This window comes from Aulonocara sp. 'chitande type north' Nkhata Bay, linkage group LG5 (genome assembly GCF_057382095.1).
Source record: "Aulonocara sp. 'chitande type north' Nkhata Bay isolate Kocher_YH1m ecotype deep benthic linkage group LG5, A_spYH_male_GT1.1, whole genome shotgun sequence".
Taxonomy (NCBI): domain Eukaryota; kingdom Metazoa; phylum Chordata; class Actinopteri; order Cichliformes; family Cichlidae; genus Aulonocara; species Aulonocara sp. 'chitande type north' Nkhata Bay.
In genome coordinates, this window is record NC_141348.1 from 40,313,094 (window position 1) to 40,334,832 (window position 21,739).

Sequence of the window (21,739 nt, forward strand, 5' to 3'; positions counted from 1 at the left end):
AGATGAAATAAGGTTAGTATGTTATCCCCCCTCCACCAAACTTTACACTTGGCACAATGCACTCAGACAAGTACTGGTCTCCTGGCAACCATGAAACCCAGACTCGTCCATTGGATTGCCAGACGGAGAGGTGTGTTTCGTCACCTCCAGAAAACATGGTGATGGTGTGTTTTACACTGCTTTATCCAATGCTTTGCACCATGCTTGGTGATGTAAGGCTTGGATGCAGCTGGTCGACCATGTAGCTCTCTACACTCTGTTCTTGAGCTAATCTGAAGGCCAAATGAAGTCTGGAGCGATCGACTCTGAAGAAAGTTGGCGATCGCTGTGCACTGTGCACCTTAGCACCTGCTGACCCTGCTCTGATTTTTACCACGTTGCAGCCGAGTTGCTAATGTTCCCAACATTCCCCATCATTTCCACTCCGTTATAATACCACTAACAGTTGACTGTGGAATATTTAATAGTAAGGAACTCTCACAACTGGACTTGCACAGGTGGTATGCTATCACGGTACCATGGCACAACATCACCAGATCGTGAGATCTTTATGCAGACTGCTTCTACAAACATTTGTATGAGTAGGTGCTTCATGAGTCTTCTACACCTGGGGCTAAGGAATTGTTTTTATTTTTGGCAATACAGTGTATAAAGCCAGCTCACTGATTTGCTTTTCCACTTTGTCTTTGAGTTTTCTCTCCTTGACTGCGATTTAGGTGGCTTCCTTTCTCTTTAACCCTCCTTCATTTACTTCGTAAGCACCAAAATGAGTCACAAAGCAGGGACGGAACCCCTTTAGAGTGTTGTAATAAAATAGCCTATCAATTACCTAAAGGAACCGATGTGATATATTGATTGGCTGGGTCAAAACAGTCAAAGTTTTGCAGAGTTATGGTCACAGACGCACTTGCTAATGTGAGACGAGATGCATTAAAAGCTAAAGATGCATTTTCAGTATGTATTAAAACATTTCCGTAGAAATTGTGGCAGTGTAGTATTCGTCAGTTTTTATGGCCACAATAATCGTGCTGTGAGAATCTGACAGCCCTGTGCATTGCATGTGAGTGTCTCTTTGTCCTTGCTTGCATGTCACATGTGTTTTCATGCCTCTGAAAAGCTGTTATCAGACACAGCAGTCCCACTGTTCCCCTCCTATACACCCTCCCTGGCACAACTCCCTTTAGCTGCTCGCTCACATGACCCTCCCACAGCGTTGCCTTCCTTTACTTTTAGCTTGGCCTTTCTTGCCTCTGAAAAGCAAAGGCCTGCTCCCTCACCCACCCCGGACTCTGCCATTGTCCATTGTTGGCAGCCCGGTGAATGTATTGCCAAGCGTGTGGCTTCATCCAGGAGCTTGGGCCAAAATTTAGCAAGACAAATTGTAGCCAAGAGAAAAGATAAGCCTGTTTTCCCCCCCCCATCTTCCCTTCTTCACCATTGTTACTGCTTTCTTGATTAAGTGGCTGACTAAAACCCACAAAGAGAGTCTGCAAGCGTAGTCTCAATGCAGCCTAAAAAGCAGAAAGGGACATGAATGGAAGTTACTGTATGTAAAGGCTAAATGTCACACATAGCAATGAATGGCCTTCCGTTGCCTCTAACGGTCCTAATTTTTAAAAACAACCAAACATGTCACATTTGCAGATGTCTCAAAGACCATTCAAACTCCATATAAAAGCACACACATCCACATCCCTGCACGATTTACTTTAGATTATTGCTTAGCTGCTAGCTGGACAGCTAGCTACATAAACACGTCAAGCTTAGTGGCACAATAAGCAGTCTTTTTTGAACATGGTGAAAAAATAGCTGAATGCACCCGGGAGGTATTTCCTGTTGTGTGTGTGTGTGTGTTCCTCCAGAGGAAGATCAAGTTTCCTCTTCAGCAGAGAAGATATTTGAGTAACCACTGGTCACAATAGCCCCAAGTCATCTAATACTAAGCTGCTCCATTTAGTCCAGTATAAATAGGGAGAAAATACTTTAAATTAGAAGAAATTTTTAATAATGTATGCATTATGATAACAGGGTGTGCAACACTCACAATAGTTTCTTAGACAGCTTTTGGCTTCGGGGTGTGCCTTTTTAAAAACGCTAAAGCTGTGAAAGTCAGCTGTTCTTTATTATTCCAACAAGGAGTCCCAGCCTTCATGCAACTCTTGTCTTTGTTTTGTGGAGCAGTGCTGTCACTCAGATGATTGATAATTTTAGTATACTACTTGAACTTACAGTATAATAATGTACAGGGCTCATAGTAACGCAGTAAGTAGTTCTAAAGACCAAGATGCTTTTACATGGAATTATTTGTAACTGTTACAGCAAACAAGACACTTATTTTTATTATTTTAGTTTTACTCAAATCCGTTCTATCAATGTGTTATTAAAGCCTCATGAGTTTTCTGTGTGGAGAGAAAAGTAGGTTGACACAGATTCTCCGTGTAAACACACCTGTATCATTACATGTCTGAACAAATAGTCGAAAGTGGAAAAAGCGTGCCATGCTCAGGATTTTTTTATGTTTCTGATTAAATGAACAACTTGGTCGTTGATTTCTAATTTCATGCAGGTTTCAGTTTTGAGTCCTGATGTTTCGATATGACGACGGCTGTAAATGAAACAAACCAATACTGCAATATACGCATATATAAGATGTTTAATACAAGGTATGGCTTCCTCTAGAACAGTGTTTTCCAACCACTGTGCCGCGGCACATAGGTGTGCCGTGGAAGATTATCTGGTTCCACCCGATTAGTACTCTAAGCCAGCGGTCCCCAACCTTTTTTTGCTATGGACCAGTTTGTCAGACAATATTTGCACGGACCAGCCTTTTGTCGCGGATAAATACAACAAAATAAAACCAGAACCGGTACCAAAAAAAAAAGATTTATTGATTTATTCATCAAAGACCCCCTGATCTAGAAAGCCCCGGGCCACTCTTGCAGTGTGGGCTCGGGCATAGTCCTGCTGAAACGACTGCAGGTTGGGGAGCTGCCACAAGAATGGCACAAATACGGTTTAAGGCATTCTCTGGATTTCTGCTCCATCAGATATCCACCAAGAACACTGCTCTCATGGATATGCAAAGCTGCAGCAACAGCCCAGAGATGCTTGCAAACAGCCGGGCCTCGGTGGTAGCACTGGTGACAGTGTTGTGCAAATTCTGGGCTTTTGTGCTTTGATGGCTTAAGATTTCAGTAAACTGAACCATTTCTAAGGTGTGTAAGTGAGTTCATTCGTGTTCAGTAAACACATTCACACAATCCATTTACTAAAAGCTGAAAACTACTCGCAGACTTTATTTATTTTAATATATATTTTTTTTAAAAGAAAGCTTTTTTTTTTCCTATAGATTCAAATGATGTACTTAAACATTGATTCAAAATAAAGGTTGAAAACTTATTTCACAACAAGAAAATTGTTTCTTTTTGACCATCTGTTGAAGCTCTTACTGATATAAAACCATTACGGCCTTAGCCATAAGGCCAGATGGAGGGTTGTTTATTTACATACTGTTTCCAAATGCAGGCGTTCTCAAGTGTCCGCCGTCGCTGCTCTGCTGCAGTCTGCCGTCCGCTGTGGCCTGAATGTCGTTATTGTGTGTTGCAGTTTACTAATCTGCTTCACACACACTGAGTGACCTGCCTGCTCCCTGTTACGTGTCGGGCAGCTGGACTGTGTCTGGTGCTTGTTCATCTTGGAGTGGTGCGTGTCTGGGCTCACAAACGCAACCCGACGTGTGTGAGAGGCTCTTTGTGTAGCACAAAGTGACTGACATTAAGTGTGTGAGAGGGAGAGTGATAATGTGATTCACTTAAACAACGCAGACGCAGCAGCCTGTGTTTAATCAGCTGACTCGGCTGCTCCTTGAATAGGAGGGTCATAAAAATCGTCTTTGTTTGACCAGCTTGCTCCACATTATAATAGTACTTTCGTTTCTATATCTGTCCTAACAAAACAAATATGGCATGTCAACATCATTTCCAAGATACGACTGTTTGTGCAGAGTTCAGGCTCACTAAGGAAAGTTATTTTGATGTATTTACAGTAACCTTTCACCTAGATGCTTTGAACGTTGCAATAAGACCAGCATGTTAAAACCAGGCACTACAACCACAGCTCCCAGCTAAGCAACATTACTCTGTAATTACATACACAAGTTAAACGTGCTGACAGCACAACAGCAATGGTGGAAAGATGGAGGTGATGTTGTGTAGTTGTATTGTGTTCTTCTTTCTTCTTTTTGTTTTTATGAATTCGGCTTCCAAACTTTTACACACCTGTTTAGTAAAGCAGTTCAGTTATCTGCAGATACTGTGTATAGATCCACAGCACTAGTCAATTCCACAGTTCCATGTGTTGCCAGTGATTGTGCTCTTTGGCTTTGTTGTGCTTGATGTCATAATACTCATATCAAAGTGATCTGCAGTTGTATTTGAATGGAAAATGAAATAACTTCATTTTAATTCATGGCAAGCGTCTTCTCTTTTTTGCCTTGCAGCCACCGTCTTTGTTGTTGCTTCCTATAGCAACAGAGACGGTATCAGAGTCCATCCTCCTGTTTCATGTTGTGCGTCTCATGTTTTTGTACAGGATGTTCAGACTTTAAAGGAGGCTTCTACTACGTCATCGGAGAAGAGCCTGGAGGACAGAGAGCCAGAGGGAGGGAAACCCAACAAAACCCAGCAGCTTAAGAAAGTCTTCAAGGAATATGGAGCAGTGGGAGTTTCCTTTCACATCGGGATCTCTCTCATGTCTCTGGGAATGTTCTACATGCTAGTATCCAGGTAACAAAATGTCCGGTCACTGCACGAGGCATTGGCGTTTACATTTAAGATTTACAGAGATGAGGTTAAAGACTGATAAAATTGACTTACAAGTGGAAGTTTAAGTCACCTCATATACTTAAAACAGTTTTACACCTTAGAGAAAATCTACAAAGAATACCTCAACACTTTTAAAGTGATCTGTTTTTCCCTTCTTACTGATGCCTAAGCAAAGGGAGCTACTAAAGCTACTATGTTTCAATCTATGGTGAAAGTATCCCATTACAGCCACCTTTTAGAGTCTAAAAGATATTTACTATTCTAAAGAAAAGTCAGAGACAGTTTTGACATTTCTCCAAAAAACAATTCCCAACAATGAATCACAAAAATGTAACAATGTCATGTAGTAGCGACACTAAAATCTGATGTGGGGCAAAAAAAATGAACATCGTGTTTCATTGCTCGACAGTAATGGGTCCTCAAAGAATAGAGTCTTTGTAGATGCACCAAACACTAATCAGATTTATGGAGAAGTCTTTATACTAGAGGATTTTCTGCTTTCTATTGACTGTGAAACAACAGTCCTCATTGATCCACAGCTGAATACCACATTTTCTGAAATCCTCTCGCAGCCATTTGGGACAATGTAGGAAATCATTAACTGAAGCGAAAACAGTTTTTTTTTTTATGTGCTTTTGCAATGAGGAACATAGATTGGCAGTAAATGGGACCAATTCACGAGACAATAGCAAAGTATAGACAGTCAGCCTTATTACATTGGCGCTGGATGCAGACAAATTCATGCTCAAGTTTAATTTACTCATCTTTCAAGGATTTGTTGTTGTGTGACTTGCAAAATATAAAGTCCTTGCGTTCTGTCTGTTGACAGTCATAGACGGTTAAAAGTCAAACAGCACAACACACCCCTACTTTATCAGCTCAACAATTTTCTGTCTGGCCAGAGGCACGAATACCAGAGAGGCCTGACAGATATAATCTGAGAGCTTGGAGATTTCCTTCTGTAGCTGATAATGACCCTTGAACTGAAAAATGACTCTGCAACTGTTGTGCATTATCACTGTGCAGCCACAGCGCTCAGGCATGTGGTGTGCTAATACAGGGCTGTGTGCTGAGCACACAGCAGCCAGAGTGCAGACAGATCGCTTTATATAGCTGACTCAAACTGTGTGTGACTGTGTGCTGTAATGACTGACTCATGTTGGCACATTCTTTGCATATTTGCTTCCCAAAGTAGGTCGGGTCAAAATTGCAAAACTATATCAAAACTTTTCTCATGAAGGCAGTGGTGCCTGTAGCCTTTTAAAGGCAGATCAGAAGTCATGTGCTAATAGCTTCAAGTTAAGAAGACGTGAAGTTAAAAAAACAAAAACAATAAATTCTCTATTGTAAACAGTCCCCCCTAGTGGAGATCAAGATGAATTACAACTTTATGCAACAGGCAATGAGGAAACCAGTTTTAAAAAGATGTTACATCATATTATTTCTGGTCTATGCTAATTCACTACTAATGCTGCAGAAGAAAATCCTAAAAATATTTTTAATATATGTATTTAATTATATTTTAATTCATTTTTACATTGAAAAATCAATCACATAATAATAATAATAATAATAATAATAATAATAATAATAATAATACAACATTTCATTTATTTCAGACCTTCAAGGTCACCTTACAGTAACACGTAAACATACCATAAAAAACATAAGAAAAATGTATATATAGCAAACATGGTCATCACGTCATTCTTTATTTAAAGGATTATGATGATAATGCAAATGTGCTGCATGGCCCAATATATTGGGGTGTGTGTGTGTGTGTGTGTGTGTGTGTGTGTGTGTGTGTGTGTGTGTGTGTGTAGTGGACTATTTTCACTCATGTGATTAAAACGTTTTTGGATGCATTTGGACAAAGACACATTTCTCTGTATCTTTGCCTCTGTGCACAAATCAAACAATCAAGATGTGTGATTGAAGTACAAACCCTCAGCTTTAATTGTAGGACTGCTTCTTATTTTGAAATGGTCAAAAGTAATCGGACAGTTTGCTGACGAGCAGTTTCATAGCCAGCTTTCATAGAGAGCTTGTTCCTCCATTGTCCATGGTGTACTATTCGATAGCTATCAACTAATATATAGGCTATTAATTTAAATACTGTTAAATTGCATTTGGTAGCTACTCACATAATCAAAATCAAAGTAAACCTCTCAGACAGAGCCAAAATGTTAGATTGATCAAATCAGCAATCATGTGCATTCTTAAATAGAAACAATGCAACGGCCAGCAACGCTGGAAGTCCTGCAACTATAAAAGACAACTAAAGTGGATGATTTTGGAATTAAAGGTTAGTCAAGGTTAAAGTAGTTTTTGAACCCCCAAAATGTGGGACTGTATAAATAAATGGCTTAATACTTAAACAGTTAATGCAATAATTTGGTAAAAATCACAATATTAAAGCTTAAAGTCTAATTGGTTCAATCATTTTCAATTTTATTTATATAGCGCCAAATAACAGCACCTGTCGCATCAAGGCGCTTTATATTGTAAGGTAAAGACAGAAACAAAACAAAAACACAGAGAAACAGCAAAAAACCCAACAACTACAAGCAAGCTCTTGGTGACAGTGGGAAGGAAAAACTCCCTTTTAACAAGAAGAAACCTCTGGCAGAAGCAGACTCAGGGAGAGGCAGCCATCTGCTGCGACACGGTGGGAGGGAAGGGAGGGAGACGGGACTGATTTAAAATCCATTTGTAGTGTTTTGCAGAGGCACACATAAAGAGTACTGTGGACCTAACTGTGTATATACACACAAACACCTTCTGGTCCCAACTTACAGATTTCCTGTTATTTGTGTTCCCAGTGGGATCGACATGACTGCCATATTGTGCAAACTGGGCTTCAGCGAGGCGTTCGTTCAGTCCAAGATGGCCGCTGGAACCAGCACATTCGTCCTGGCCTACGCCATTCACAAGCTCTTCGCTCCTGTTCGCATGAGCATCACTCTGGTGTCTGTGCCTCTAATTGTGCGCTACTTCAGAAAGACTGGACTCTTCAAACCTCCCACACCTGCACCCTGATGGCCCCTCCTCTGCTGCCTCATTGAGTAACAAACCTCTTTAATGGCCTAATGCCTGTAAATCTTTATTCATCTGGCTTCAAACTGAAACACCTTCACATTTGTGAATTCAGGTTCCCTCGTCATTTATCGCTATAACAGATCGAAGTGATCAAATGCTTTACTGTGGTTTGAAGTCTTTGGCTCATCAAACATAAGGACTTAAATGTATCAAATATTTATTTGAAATCAGAAGAGTGAACAGGGATTGTGTTATTTTTAATTAAACTGTCAGATTAAGCTAATCTCTTCTGCACCGTTCTCCAGCAGCTGACTCGGCCATGTTCTGGTGTTTTGCTTGCAACCCTCTCTGCTCATCTTTACCTTCCTTCTCACCTTACTTTTTAGTCCTCCTTTTTGCCGTTTGCCTTCTCTCTCTCTTGGCATCCATTTCTGATCCCTTCAGTCTTTCTGGAGGCTTTGTTCCTTTTTTTCCTTTCTTACAGTTTCCCCCCCAAATACAAGAACAGAAGCAGTAACTGCAACGTCACTAATACAAGTGAAGCTCATTGCAAACTTTGGATGAAGAATGTTGAATCATTTGTGTTTCCTGATTTGAGTATTTAATTAAAGAGAATTTCTCTTTTATATTTGGGTTGTTTTGTGTTGCTGTTGAACAATACCACATCACCTTCACACATATCATCTTATCATATCCTTTGGCAGCTCTGTTCATATTTAAACAGAACAATGAGCAGAAAGAACTGTAGTGCTACTGAGTGCAGTTTGATTATATAACCTCTAATTTACAGTTGCTTTCTTATTTAGAGCCCTAATGTGAAATTTCCAGCACTGAAAGTTGTTTTCTTCCTGTGCAATGCAAAAACCAGAGTACTGATTGTAAAAAGTAATAACAATAATAACAAAGTTTAAGCTCAATCTGCCAAATGAACAGAGACCGCTCCTTGTACACCACCTTTACCCTCGGATGAGTCTCGCATGTCTCACTGGCTTTGCTGATGTTCAAATCTAATCCCTTTGTAATTATGAACACTTTTGATTAATAACTAATTTTATTAGAGCTGTTTTGTAATTTGGAAATCAAGATCCCAGAATTCAAGGTGTTTTAAGTCCAGTGTCTCCATCTGTGATGATCTGGGCTTCCACGTCTTCTGATGGTGATGGTCTTCAAAATAGTTTGCTGATCATCTATTGTTGTGTCTGCCCACTCACCTGACCTGAACCCCACAGAGACTCTTGGGAGTAGTAAACCCAAACAAAGGAAAACTCACTCTGAAGCTGAAGGGTCCTGTGAAGAAACTTGGGCTTCAAAAACCCCTCAGCACCGATCGCTTCCATGCCACACCACACTGACGCAGTAATTCATGGTTAGAGAGATGAAGTGCAGATGATCCATTACTCACCAACATTGAAGAGCACAAAAAAAACCCAAAACAATGACGTCCACAGGTGAGACATAGTTCCAGCTGCAGCTTTTCTACACTGCTACCAAGTGTCTCAAGAGTACTTAGGCAACACACCAAGGTCAGAATCTTCAAAATTCAGCGGTGCTCTATGGAAGGAGAAAAAGAGGCAGGCCCTCTTTGCCATACCATTGTATGGTTAAATATTAAATACTAAACTAAACTAGTAAAGTTAGCACACAGCTTGGCTAATAAGCTTTAACATTAAACAAATACTACAGAAAAAGCAAGGACTTTTAAATAAATATCTCCTCACATGGTCAACAATCTAACATAAAACGATGTTCTTATTCCAAAACATCCTCATTTACACTCGGAACCTTTAAAAGATGGTCAGCATGCCCGGGGGCTCTGTTGGCCTAACGGCCTCAGGGAGACAGCACACAGGTAAGAAACACAATCTTGCACTTTTAATGTTTCTAAACATTTCCCCAGGTAAAAGCTAAAAGTATTGTATTCTGTTGGCCAAACCAAACTTTCCATACTAATCTATACTTGTGTTCCTAGAGCAGACCTCCTGCAGAACCAGCTACAAAGCTACTTACAGGGAAACGCCTACAGAAAACTTCAGTCATTGAAACATGACAAACCTCTTTGCATGAGTGTGTGAAGCCTGATCATCTAATGAATGAAGAGGAGCGTCATTACATATTTGTTGTATTGCTAATGATTGTTTTGAGACTACATTCTTGAATGTAATCCCTCTTTCGCTCTCCTGTTTATCTGCCATTCAGCACGAGCTTGCTCAAACACGACTGGACTACTGCAGGACTTCAAACAGAAACCAGAAAATTACCTGCAAAAAAAGTCTGTTTATTTTTAAAGATTTAGAGACTTTATAGAGATTATTGAAGGTTCCAGTAGAAGCAAAGTATTTCATAATGATAAAGTTTCTAAAAGGAAACATTTAAAACAAATTATAAGGTATGCTGCAGAAAATAGATGAGTGCAGAAAATATAAAGTAGCATTTTCATATTTACCTGTCAACTCTTATTTAACTGCATTTGTTTTTAAAGCTAAGAGAAAGAGAAAATGTTGCAATTTTTGCACTTCTTGTTTCAGCCACACTGGGGAGCTCCTGAACTACAAATACAGTGCTACACCCGACTGTTCTCAGTTTGCACTCTTAAAGTCTTTAACATAGTTCCCAGCACTATATCACCATGAAGCAGCGTCGCTCTCATGCTGATCGCAGATAAGATGCCACAAAATGCTGCACATTGGTGTCTAAAGTCAGTGAGAAAAAGGTCAAAAATGGTTTCATAACTGCAACATCTTTGAATGCAGCAGTCTTTACGGTGTGCTACGTGTTTCTTAAGGGGTTAGGTCAATCACACACTGACCAATTTTTCTCCTGATAAGAACTCGTTATTCCCGGCTCTGTTTTATCACAGCGGGTCTGGACCCATCTCCCTCCACTCGCCTTCCTTGAAGGTTTGATGGGTCAGCCAGCACAGCAAGCAAGCCTCAGCTGGTGCGGTGTCCCTGAAGAGCAGCAATGTATTGAATGGTAGCTGCCTTGAACAAGACCTCATCTTTTCCGTGTGTGTGTGTGTGTTTCTTGGCCCGGTAAATAATTCAGCCAGGAGAGTTGTATGAGGAGAACTAAGAGTGCACAGTGGTCTGTGCCCGATATCAACCTCGGTTTTTCAGGAATAGGAGCTTTGGCAGCACTCTGACACAAACTTCTACAAACTGATTTCACACACACAGATACACACAGAGGAAGAAGGAGAAGTCGAGGCCTCATTAGCCATGATGAGGACAGGGAGCTGCCATCGCCTCTCCATCCCCTGCATGTCCCCTATGGCTAGGAACAAATTGGTGACAGCGCTTCCAGCCACTCTGTCTGGCTACCTGTGAGGCACTGGGCTCTGTCAGCTTCCTCTTCTTCCTCACTCCTGTGCATTTGTATATATGTGTGTGTGTGTGTGTGGACACAAGACATGTATGAGAGAAAGAGGAGCTTGAAGATTAGGTCCTTGGTTACGCTCTGTGTCACCTTTTGCTCGGCCCAGAACTGAGTCGTGATACGAGCGAACACTTCATCTGTGCTTGGCCTCGGCTTTGATGAAGGGCCCCCCTCCCTCTGCAGGGGAGGTTCAAGGGGGTTCGTATCCCTGCCTCGGCTCCTGACTTGTGCCCGCTGCACCTTTTATTAAAGTCAGATTCACCGTCAGTGCCACTGTCACAGCAGCACAAAGAGTGAATCCATTACGTTTGTGTACCCGAGCTGCTCTTCGACAACAGTTGGAAGGCGTGCCTGCATTTGTGTAGTAGCTGCAAAGTGCTGATGCATGCAGTTATATATAAACATATGGCAAAGTGCATATTCTGTCTCTCATGAATGCACACACACGCACGCTCTTAAGCTCACTTTCTGACAAGCTGACTTTTCTTCCCTTTTGCATCTTTTATTTAATTCTTATTTTTATTTCACAGTTTCCTCTCCATCATTTTCTTCACTTGCTCATTATCTCTCCTTATTACCTTCCCTCCACTGTCTCCCCAACTCCTGACCTGTTCAGTGTACTCGTTACCCCTTCACAGTGTTGGCGTCTAGACGGAGAGGTACCTGCTCTGTCAGATTCACAGGTTCAAAGGCATCCTATGAATTTATTTACAGAGAGGGCTGGCATGAGGTTTCAAGGAGCATGCAATCATACAAACACACACACTGCATACACAAACACACTTATTCTTTTCTCCTCGCCTACTCACTGCTCTTCTTCTCCCTCCTTTAACCTTCTTTTTTTGGCCACTCCTCTCTTTCTTCCCCACTCCTCACGCTCCCCTTTTTCATTTGCCCTCTTTTTCCCCCTCCCCTCTCTCCGTCTCTCCTCTCCTGTCTCGGAGTTAAGTTTAGCAGATGCACCTGATGGCAGCACCATCCTGGAGCACCTGTCAGCTGTCTGCCTTCATCACCGCTCCTCTGCTGCCACAGAGGCCACAGGGAAGTAAACCTGGAGACAGTTGCTACTATCAACAGCTGCATCTTATTATTTTAAACACCGGTGCCAGTCAGTTTCCACCAGAGATGTGCACATGTATTTGGTGTGTGCGCTCCGCCTCCCCCTCGTTCTCGTTGCTCCTCCGGATTCAGAAGCTCAGCTGCTAAATGCGAGCAATTATAATCGAACGCGCAGAGAGAGGGGAATGGAGACTGAGAGGCAGTTTATCTAACCTGTGACAGAGAGGAGGAGGGAGAGGAGGCGGGCAGCAGGCATAAGTTGTTAAAGTATTTTTGGCAGCTGTGGATTATGCTTTTGACTGTCGGTAACTGTAACTTAGACAAGTGACAGGCAGTGTGCTAACAGGCAGCAGGGTCAGCCAGTCTGAGCTGTGTTAATGGCACACTTCAGAGTACTAGATGCCGTTTACAGAGACACGTAATGACACCATGAGTCTTCATCCTTTCTCGGGTCCAATTAACACCACAGCTCCCTTTTCCATAAAAACGTGGGCTGCAGCAGGTGTGTGGCGGATTCACAACAGACCGAATGAACAAAATGACAGAACAAGATGACTTTGGGTGCATCTGAGATTAGTGGGAGTGTACGATTGATGATCACCGTCCACTGCTGCGTTTATCTGAATAAAAGAGTCCTATTATCTCAATGCATGCAACTTCATGTGTGTCCCAGTCCATAGTGATACCAGAGGTATCCCTATGTAACATGTATTATCCACACTTTAAATACTTAATATACTTTAGATTTACCATGCATTCATTTTTTTCTGAAAAGATTTGTTGCCTCAGAAGCTTATGACTTAAAACCCATTTAATCCCATCGGCAACAATTGCTGCCATTTTAACCCCTTATTAAATAACATTAAACATATTGTGAGTAGGGGAAGTCTAAGGAGTAAAATGCATGCGCCTATTTTGCAGGGAAAAACTTCGATGGCAGAATAAACTTTTACATCTGCTAATGTCCTTTTCATCAAAAATCTTATGATAATCTAAGATAACAGAGAAGTGGACAATTATGTCTTTGTAGACTTTCACTAAAGACTTTCTCTTGATGAATTCAGGTCAGTGGGACATAAAGTAAGTACATTTCAGTAAATAACACACCAAAAAAGCTCCAACTTGTGCTAATTGTTGGAAAATATAAAGTAATTATATCCAGTAGAGTAAGTCTTCTTTTCCCTTTAGGGGTAAATCCAGCAGATCTTCTTCCTCCATCTCACCCTATCCTTATACATCCTCTTCTGTCACACCAACCCTCTGCATGTCCTCCTTCACTCTGTGGTCTTCCTCTTTTCTTTTCTTGCCTCGCAGCACCATCTTCAGCATCCAGTGTATCCGCCCTCCCTCCTCTGCACATGTCCAAACCGTCTCGGCCTCCCCTCTCTAACTTTGTCTCCAAACTGCTCAACCTGAGCTGCTCCTCTGATTATAATCCCGTCTATTCTGGAGACTCTTAATATTTTCCAGCTCAGCGTCCTGTGTTTTTGTTAGTGTCACCATCTCCAACCAACAAATCACAGCAGGTCTCAGTGCATATCATTTGGATGAATGCATGTGCTGTGTGTCTTTTTATTATTTCACTTCATGTCCCTTAGGTTGCTGTATGTGAACATAAAACGAGTAAGATATTTCCTCCTCATCTCCTTCTGCAATAAGTCTTTGCAGTGATCACATATTTTGTTTTCTTATAGATGACTTTTTGTGCTGACAGGCGTGGAGATCAGATGCGATACCTCTGGATTGGGAGACCGGGGTGGTGGGGACCGGAGGAGTGTGCTCCAACATCAGGGTGATCACACTCCTCAGCCTCCCTGGGAAAGTCCACGCCAGGGTGCTGGAAAAGAGAGTGTGTCCATTATTTGAATCTTGGCTTCAGGAGGAACAATGTGGTTTTTGTCCCCGTCACGGAACACTGGACCAGCTCTTTACCCTCGCTGAGATACTTGAGGGTGCATGGAAGTTTGCCCAACCAGTCTACAAGTGTTTTTTGGACTTTGAAAAATGGCACTCAACTGTGTCCCTCTGACTATTCTGTGGGAGGTGCTTTTGAGAGTATTGGGGTGTCTGGCCCTTTGCTACAGACCATTCGATCCTTATTACAAGAACTTGATCCACATAGCCAGCAAAACACAGACTTATTCCTGGTGGTTGCTGGACTCTGCCAATGCTGCCCTTTGTTAATGTTCTGTTCATATTTATGGACAGAATTTCTAGGCATAGCCAAGTTGCGGAAGCCTTCCACTTCGGTAGTCTCAGAGATGATGTGGTTCTGTTGGCTTCATCAGGTGGTGGCCTCTGGGTCAGGGACGAGTTCATGCCCCAAGTGGAGGAGTTCAAGCATCTTGAGGTGAGTGTAGAGGGGAGCAGAAGATCGTCAGATGGATTGGTGCTGCAGCTGCAGTGATGCGGATGCTGTAGTCGTCTGTCGTGGTGAAGAGAGAGCTGAGTGTAAAAGCAAAGCTCTCAATTTACCGGTCAATCTACGTCTTTACCCTCACCTATGGCCACAGCTTTGGGTAGTGACTGAAAGAACGAGACTGCGAATACAAGTCGCGGAAATAAGCTTCCTCTGAAGGTTGGCTGGCTTCTCCCTTAGTGATAGGATTAGGAGTTTGGGCATCCGGGAGGGGCTCAGAGCAGAGCCACTGGTCCTCCACATCGAAAGGAGCCAGTTGAGGTGGTTCAGGCTACTGACAAGGATGCCTCCTGGATGCCTTCTAGTTGATGTGTTCCAGGCATGTCTCACCAGAAGGAGGCCCCAGGGCAGACCAGGACACACGGGAGATTATATCTCTCGGCTGGTCTGGGAATACCTTGATAAACTGGAGGAGGTGACTGGGGCCTGGGCTTCTCTGCTTAGGCTGCTGCCCCTGTGACCCGGTCCAGGATAAGCGGAAGAAGATGGATGGACTTTTTGTTTTTTGCAAATTTGGGGTGAAATAAAAAAATATAAATTAAAAGTCTGCATACTAGTTCATTATATTCCGATTTAGCTACGGGATTGCAAAACTGCAGAAATTATTGCATTGATTAGTTTAATAAGATTATTTATTAGATTTAAAAACTCTCGCAAAAAACTGCGTTTATATTAGGTCCAGTTCTACTACAGCGCTTCAAAATGTGGTGAGTGTCGCTCTATTGGAATAAGCAGGAGAGATGGAGATTAAAATGTTAATCGTAATTTAGCAGAATAATCCCACAGTATAAAAATAAGATGAACGTTTTAGGATAAATTATAGACTGTAATGTACTCTGTCTTCCATCTGTCATCCTGGTGTCCTCTTGTCAGAGCGACAGTAAACACCTTTATTAAAGAGATTAATTCAAATATTATTCAAACTAGCCGCATCATCAGACACGCTTATGTTTTGCTCAAAAACACATTGAAAAATGATAGAAACTAAACATGTGACCTTCAGATATCAAGAGAGAAGAATTGTGCATCACCAAAAATAATATTTCAGACTCACAGAGCAGAGATAATCAGTCATGATCACTTTTGTTTGCACTCTGGGAGAGGAGCGAAGCAAAACTTCAGCGAGTGCAGGCACAGTGTCGTAAACCATTACTGAGCCGCCATTACGGATCGAAGTGTGTTTGCCTGTACACACTTCATAATGAATGCATCTCATAAATCCTCCCTAAATGATTCCTCCTTAAATGATTCCCACAGCTCAGACTGTCTGCTCAGTGGAGGGCACTCATGGATCAAACCATTAACAGGAAACCAGGCCGGGGTGACGAGCAGAGGGCAACAAGCTCAGGCCCCCAAATCATCACCCCGCCCCAACCCACCACCCACTACAATCCTAATGGAAAGCAAGCAGACAGACAATTTCTTTCAATTAGCCCAAACTGGTCAGCCCAATAAATTTTAGTTTGTTCTTTAAGACATAAGGGCCCTGTTGCATGTCCTGCTGAAAATGAAGACTAATGGGGTATTGTGGAGCTGCTGAGTGCTTGATTTCTTGCCACTACAGCACTACTGCTCACTGTTCTTCTTCCCTTCTTCCTTCAACTAACTGGAATCAGCGCTGACCAGGCAAAACACAAATGTTTAATTCATTTATTCACGACTTGGTTTCATTTTCTGTTTTAAGTATTATTCCTGAGTAGTAAGGCGGAGTCATTCATCTTAGCTTGACAACAGCTGTGAACGTGCCCATCGTTCACCCTTGGCGTTTGCTGAAGTGGTTGCACACACTCAGCAGCCCGCCGAGTTACCCTCAAGTCACTTAAAATTGAAAATCTTCTTGGGGCTGTGAGTAGTTAAATATATTTTTCTGTCGGATGAAAGGGACAGTTTATTTAAGAGATATATTCATATTCTGTATTATATACATAAGGAAATAATTATAAGTTATTAGGTCTGCTGATGCTAATAGTCAATTATATAACCTTTTAGCTCCATACCCTTCATTATGACTTGGTCTTAGTCTAATTTTTCCCTTATTAGCTCATAGCTAATCATTAGCTTTTGTGGGTTTTCTAAATTTTATAATCTACCTTAGGATTTTATTTTGTTGTACCAATGTAAGGTGACCTCGAGGGTCTTGGAAGGCACCTATAAATAAAATGTATAATTATTAGTAGTATTACTACTACTACTACAATAACATCCTGACAAGTTCCAGCCCATTCTTCTTTGGTGACTCTCTCAAGCGCTCAAGCATGGACCTTGGTTTTCAGTTAACCTCACAGACTTTCAAGGAGGTTGGAGTCAAGGCTTTGTGGAGTCCAGTCAATAATGTTCACTTTGGTCTTGTGGATGTAGTTCTTCACTAAGAGCAAAGTATGTTTTGGGTCACTGTCATGTCGGAAGACAAAGACCAGACACAGTTTTGCTGCTGACTACTTGAGGAATTCTGCCAGAACATTTACATATCCTCCTTTTATCATGATTCCTTCCCCCTTGACGAGTGTCCCTGTTCCAGATGCACTGAAGCATCTCCCACCACCATGTTTCATTTTGGGGACACTGATTTTTTTGGGTTGTAGGCTTCTCCCTCCTCTCTCCCTTATAGGCTTCTCCCTCTTTGGCCACAGCATTTTTGTGGCCAAACAGCCCTAGTTTTGTCTCATGTGATCAAAAAGGTTCCAGAATGCATAATCTTTTTCTAGGTTGCCCTTAGCATACTTCAGTCTGACCTGAAGGTGTCTCTTCTGCAGAAGTGGAGTTTTTCTTGGTCTGCAACCTCACAGTCCATTCCTGTGCTGCGTTGATTGCTTTCTTTTCAGTACCTATCTCTGCCAGGCTTGGTCTTTGTGGCTCTCTCTGAATTTCCTGATAATATATCTAAGTCCAGTTCTTGACACTTAGACATTTTTGCATTATGGGTGCAAAAAATCTAGGTGCACAAGTTTGAATTTATTTTGGACCTTCCTTAATCCACACAGGCTCTAAAGTGTACATGAAGGCTGAATATATTCAAACTTTTAATAGGTGAATATTCTACACATGGTTTAAATTAATTTTAACTTCACAAGGTCATCTCAGAGATCCTGAGTGACTAGCTGGTAGTTTTTCTTTACCGGCATAACATGGGTTTGTTTGATGATACTGGTTTATCCAATACTCAGAACAAGTTGGGAAGGTCTTTTAGAGCCATTTCTAAACAGGATCTTTATTGTAAGTAAGTTTAGTTTTAGTGTAAGTTTTCAGATGTGTTACCTCTTTGCCAACGTCTGGAAGAAGACTCAGACTTTCACAAAGCCCAGCAAACCTCAACTCTATTTAAAATTTTTGAACAGTGGTTAAAGGTTGGGTGTCTGCCAGGAAACCAAGCAATTTAAATAACCTTTATCAATTCTGCGAGGAAGAGCGGTCAAATATCCACAACCTTGTGTGGCTTTAATATGTATGCTGTATAATCATTCAACTCTGGAAAAATAACAGTTCAAATATAAATCATTAAACGCACTGTAAACGATGCACACTAGGTCCGACCACATCTAAGCGCTTTTCAGGACTCGTTAACACTTTACTTTATCAAGGTTGCTGTTCACAACAATACTCATGACTGCAGCTTTCCAGCTCACAGCCACCCATGCACCACCACCACGAAGACCCGATGACCCAGTTCACTGGTTTTAAGCTGGTGAGGCGTGATTGGGGATGCCACTCAGGTGCAGATGCCGCTTGGGTGCATCCGCCTACCCCGCAGCCACGCCGCAGACCACACCCCGGCACAAGCACCAAATTACAATGACATCCATCAGTCATGACTGTTTACTTCGGAATATGACACACACACACACACACACACACACACACACCTGTAAACATTAAGTAAAAGTGCTGATTAGGAATAAAATATTATATTTTTTAAATGTTGTCACTATGTTACTATACTTGACGCATGCTCAATATTCCAGGTAAATTAATCCCAGAATGTCGATTCTGTTCATCTGGATGTGGGATTGGGAGAAATGTTTCGTCCCTCATCAGCTCAGGTCAGGTGACTTCTTCAGTCTTAGCTGACTGCAGGTTTCCCCAACCTTATAAACAGGATACTTTTATAATGACTGAAAATGGCACCACTGACTAACAATGAGCTGTGAGTTTTCTTTTAATGATCGTGAAATTAATGTCCAAGAAAAAAAAAAAAAACATGCAGTCAGAACAGAATCAGCCTTTTGAAATATGCTGTTACTACTTGTGGACCCATGGACAGTTGGCATTTCACTGTGGAATTTAAAGGCGTCAACAGGACAACTTCACCAATCAATAACATGCAAATCAATGTATAACTTTTATGTAATGTGTTTTTTGTTTGATATTCTGTCTCTCTACATTACAATGAAACTACCATAAAAACGAGACATTGCTCACTTACAAAGAAATGAACAAACTTACAAATTTACAGGGGGTCAATTATTTTCCCCCTTGTAGCAATGTTTTGTGTTGGGCCTGTAATCATTAAAAATGTTTAATGATTTATAATTACTATTTTTTATTTTTACATTTCTAATTTTCCCCCAGAAGTTCCAAATTAAAAGAAGAAAACTAATAACATATAAGAAAGTGTCCATTCCATTTGGCTATTATATAAACTATTAATTCATTTGATTTATCTATATTATAATACATATCGTTATTGGGATTTGAACCTTTGATTGCAAGCCATAGCTCTATACGCTTCTCTGCTTGGCAATCCCATGACTGACCTCTGGTGGCAGTGCTGTGCACGACAAATTCTGTTGGCTCCTGTACTTTGATCTAAGGCGAGGGGTTGTATATTTTTAATGGTATTGAAAATAATTGTTTTTTCAATTAACCTCAACTACGCTTTTTGGGGTGGTTGTAACTCATGAGGTAGAGCAGGTCATCTGCTAATCAGAGGGTTGGTGTTTGATAAACGTGTGAGGTGCAAATATTAAGTGGCATGGACATTTCTCATACACTCAAGTACAAGTAACTCAAAATTGCATTTTAATTTATCCTGCATGCATTTATCCTAAGCAAAGAAGAGAAGATGAACCAATATAAAGAAAATACCGTTAGATGCCACTTTAGAAGAATGGACATAAAAGCAATGCTGATAACAACAACAAAGAAAAATAATCTGAGATGTGCTTTCCATCAAACACTGATGTATGGCAGATCTCCGGGCGACCGGTTGTTGATGAGGAAAGAAACAAAGTTGCTTTGTCATACAAAGAAATATTAACTACAAGTAAACACGGGACAAGAAGACATTGATTTTACAATTCAAGCTTCAATCAAAGAGAATTATGGATGGCAATACTACTGTGATTTTCCTGTGCTGCTCATTAAACTTAACATCCATAGTGTACGTCTCCCTTCAGGGGATGTAGGAAAAGGATTTACTAGGTAGGTTAAATACAGTTCAATACTTCAGAAGTGAAGTCACATGACTGGGTAGACAGAGAGTGGGAGAAAGGAAGAGGAAGTAGGACAGTCAGAAAGGGAGAAAAGAAAGGAGGATTCACATAAATACAAGGACAGAGAGGAAGAGAGAGAAAGAAACTCCTTTATTATAGCCTCAACAGATAAACTATGCATCAAAGTGTAGCGTTTATTGAAAAACCATTTTTATGTGTGCTTTGAGGGCATGAAAATGAGAGCCCTATGGTTCAAACACATCAATACAACCCTGCAGAAGCCGATGTATTTTCCCCCCCCCTTTTTCCTTTTTTTTCCCGCTTTTGCTGCAAGATTCCCAATCAGATCTTGTGGCTCCCTGCAGGCTTTTATGCCAGCCACAAATGGTGTGACTGCCAGACTGACAAACATGCAATCAGTCAGAGTGGAGAAGGAAAAAAAAAATCCAGCCTCTCTCTCACCCAGCCTCCTATCACAAAGGCACTTTTAATAAGCCCCATGAAAAAGAGCAAGTAATCCTTTGTAATGATTTCATTAAATGCCCTCATCACACCTGGAGATAATTCCATTATGATTGTGGCAATAAAATTAGGTTTTCATCAAGACCTGCAGACAGAAGGAGGGAAAGCTATTATTCCTCTCATATTCATATATGACGTTGCCTCTAATATTATGATATTAGGCTATTTGGCAGAATTTATGACGCTTCAGTCAATCCATAATGCTAGTGGAGAGTTTTCCCCTCTGACAAAAACTAGACACACTAAAAGTGCTTTATGTTGAATCTGCAGTAGAGGAAAAAAGAAAAAAAACTTAAGTCTTATCAATCACATGAAATAGAGAAACTGCTGCATTTGTTGGTACTGCATATTTTCAACATTTTGAGAATATTTGGCAGTAAAGTCACATATCATTTCTTTTGCTTTTTCCTCCTTGTTCACCTCTGATTCAGGTGTTTTTGCCTTAACACCCTCAAAATAAGAGTTAAACACATGCTGTTGATGAAACTGCAAGCTAAAGCAAAATGTATCAAAATAAATGTTACAAACATCTTCTCTTTGGAAGTGTAAATGGAACAAGGGAAGTGAGGACACATCTGACACTTTTTCCTTCCTTTCGTTCATCGCCACATTATTGTGGTGGAGGGGTTTGTACGCCTGAGTGATCCCAGCAGCTATGTTGTCCAGGGCATTAGCCCCGGTAGGGTCTCCCATTGCAAAGTGTTTCCTGGTGAGGGGCTAGACAAAGTGGGATTCAGAAGACTCCAGTAAAGAAGAGACCAAAGAGCTGTGTTACCTGTCTGATTTCAGGGCTTTTGTTGGATCAATCCTGGCAGACGAAACTGGTTCTTTAGGCTTTGAATGTCACCTTTTTTGTTGGGGAAGGAGCCTGAAGAGCAAGTGCATACATAGATATAGTCCGATTCACCTTAACATACAGCTCAACCACTCTCCTGGAAAGAGGCTGGAGTGTATCCCACATTGTAGATACCCTAAGTAAAAGGAATAGATGGGTATATTTGTATCACCCTTGCTCTGTGTCTGTAGTTTGGGGCACAAACAAGTACCTCATCTACCCGCGCTTGTTCTGCTGG

General features: G+C 41.3%; 1 protein-coding gene across 1 annotated transcript in view; it reads left to right on the plus strand.

The window, feature by feature from the left end:
* The window catches only part of LOC147331302 (uncharacterized), a 10,780-nt gene extending 2,292 nt beyond the window's left edge, over window positions 1-8,488 (plus strand). The window contains exons 2-3 of the mRNA XM_086293536.1: window positions 4,591-4,784; window positions 7,646-8,488. Coding sequence (XP_086149662.1) covers window positions 4,591-4,784; window positions 7,646-7,862 — 411 coding nt within the window. The 3' untranslated portion in view covers window positions 7,863-8,488. The remainder of the gene's footprint in view (window positions 1-4,590; window positions 4,785-7,645) is intronic.
* The last annotated feature ends 13,251 nt before the right edge of the window (window positions 8,489-21,739 follow it).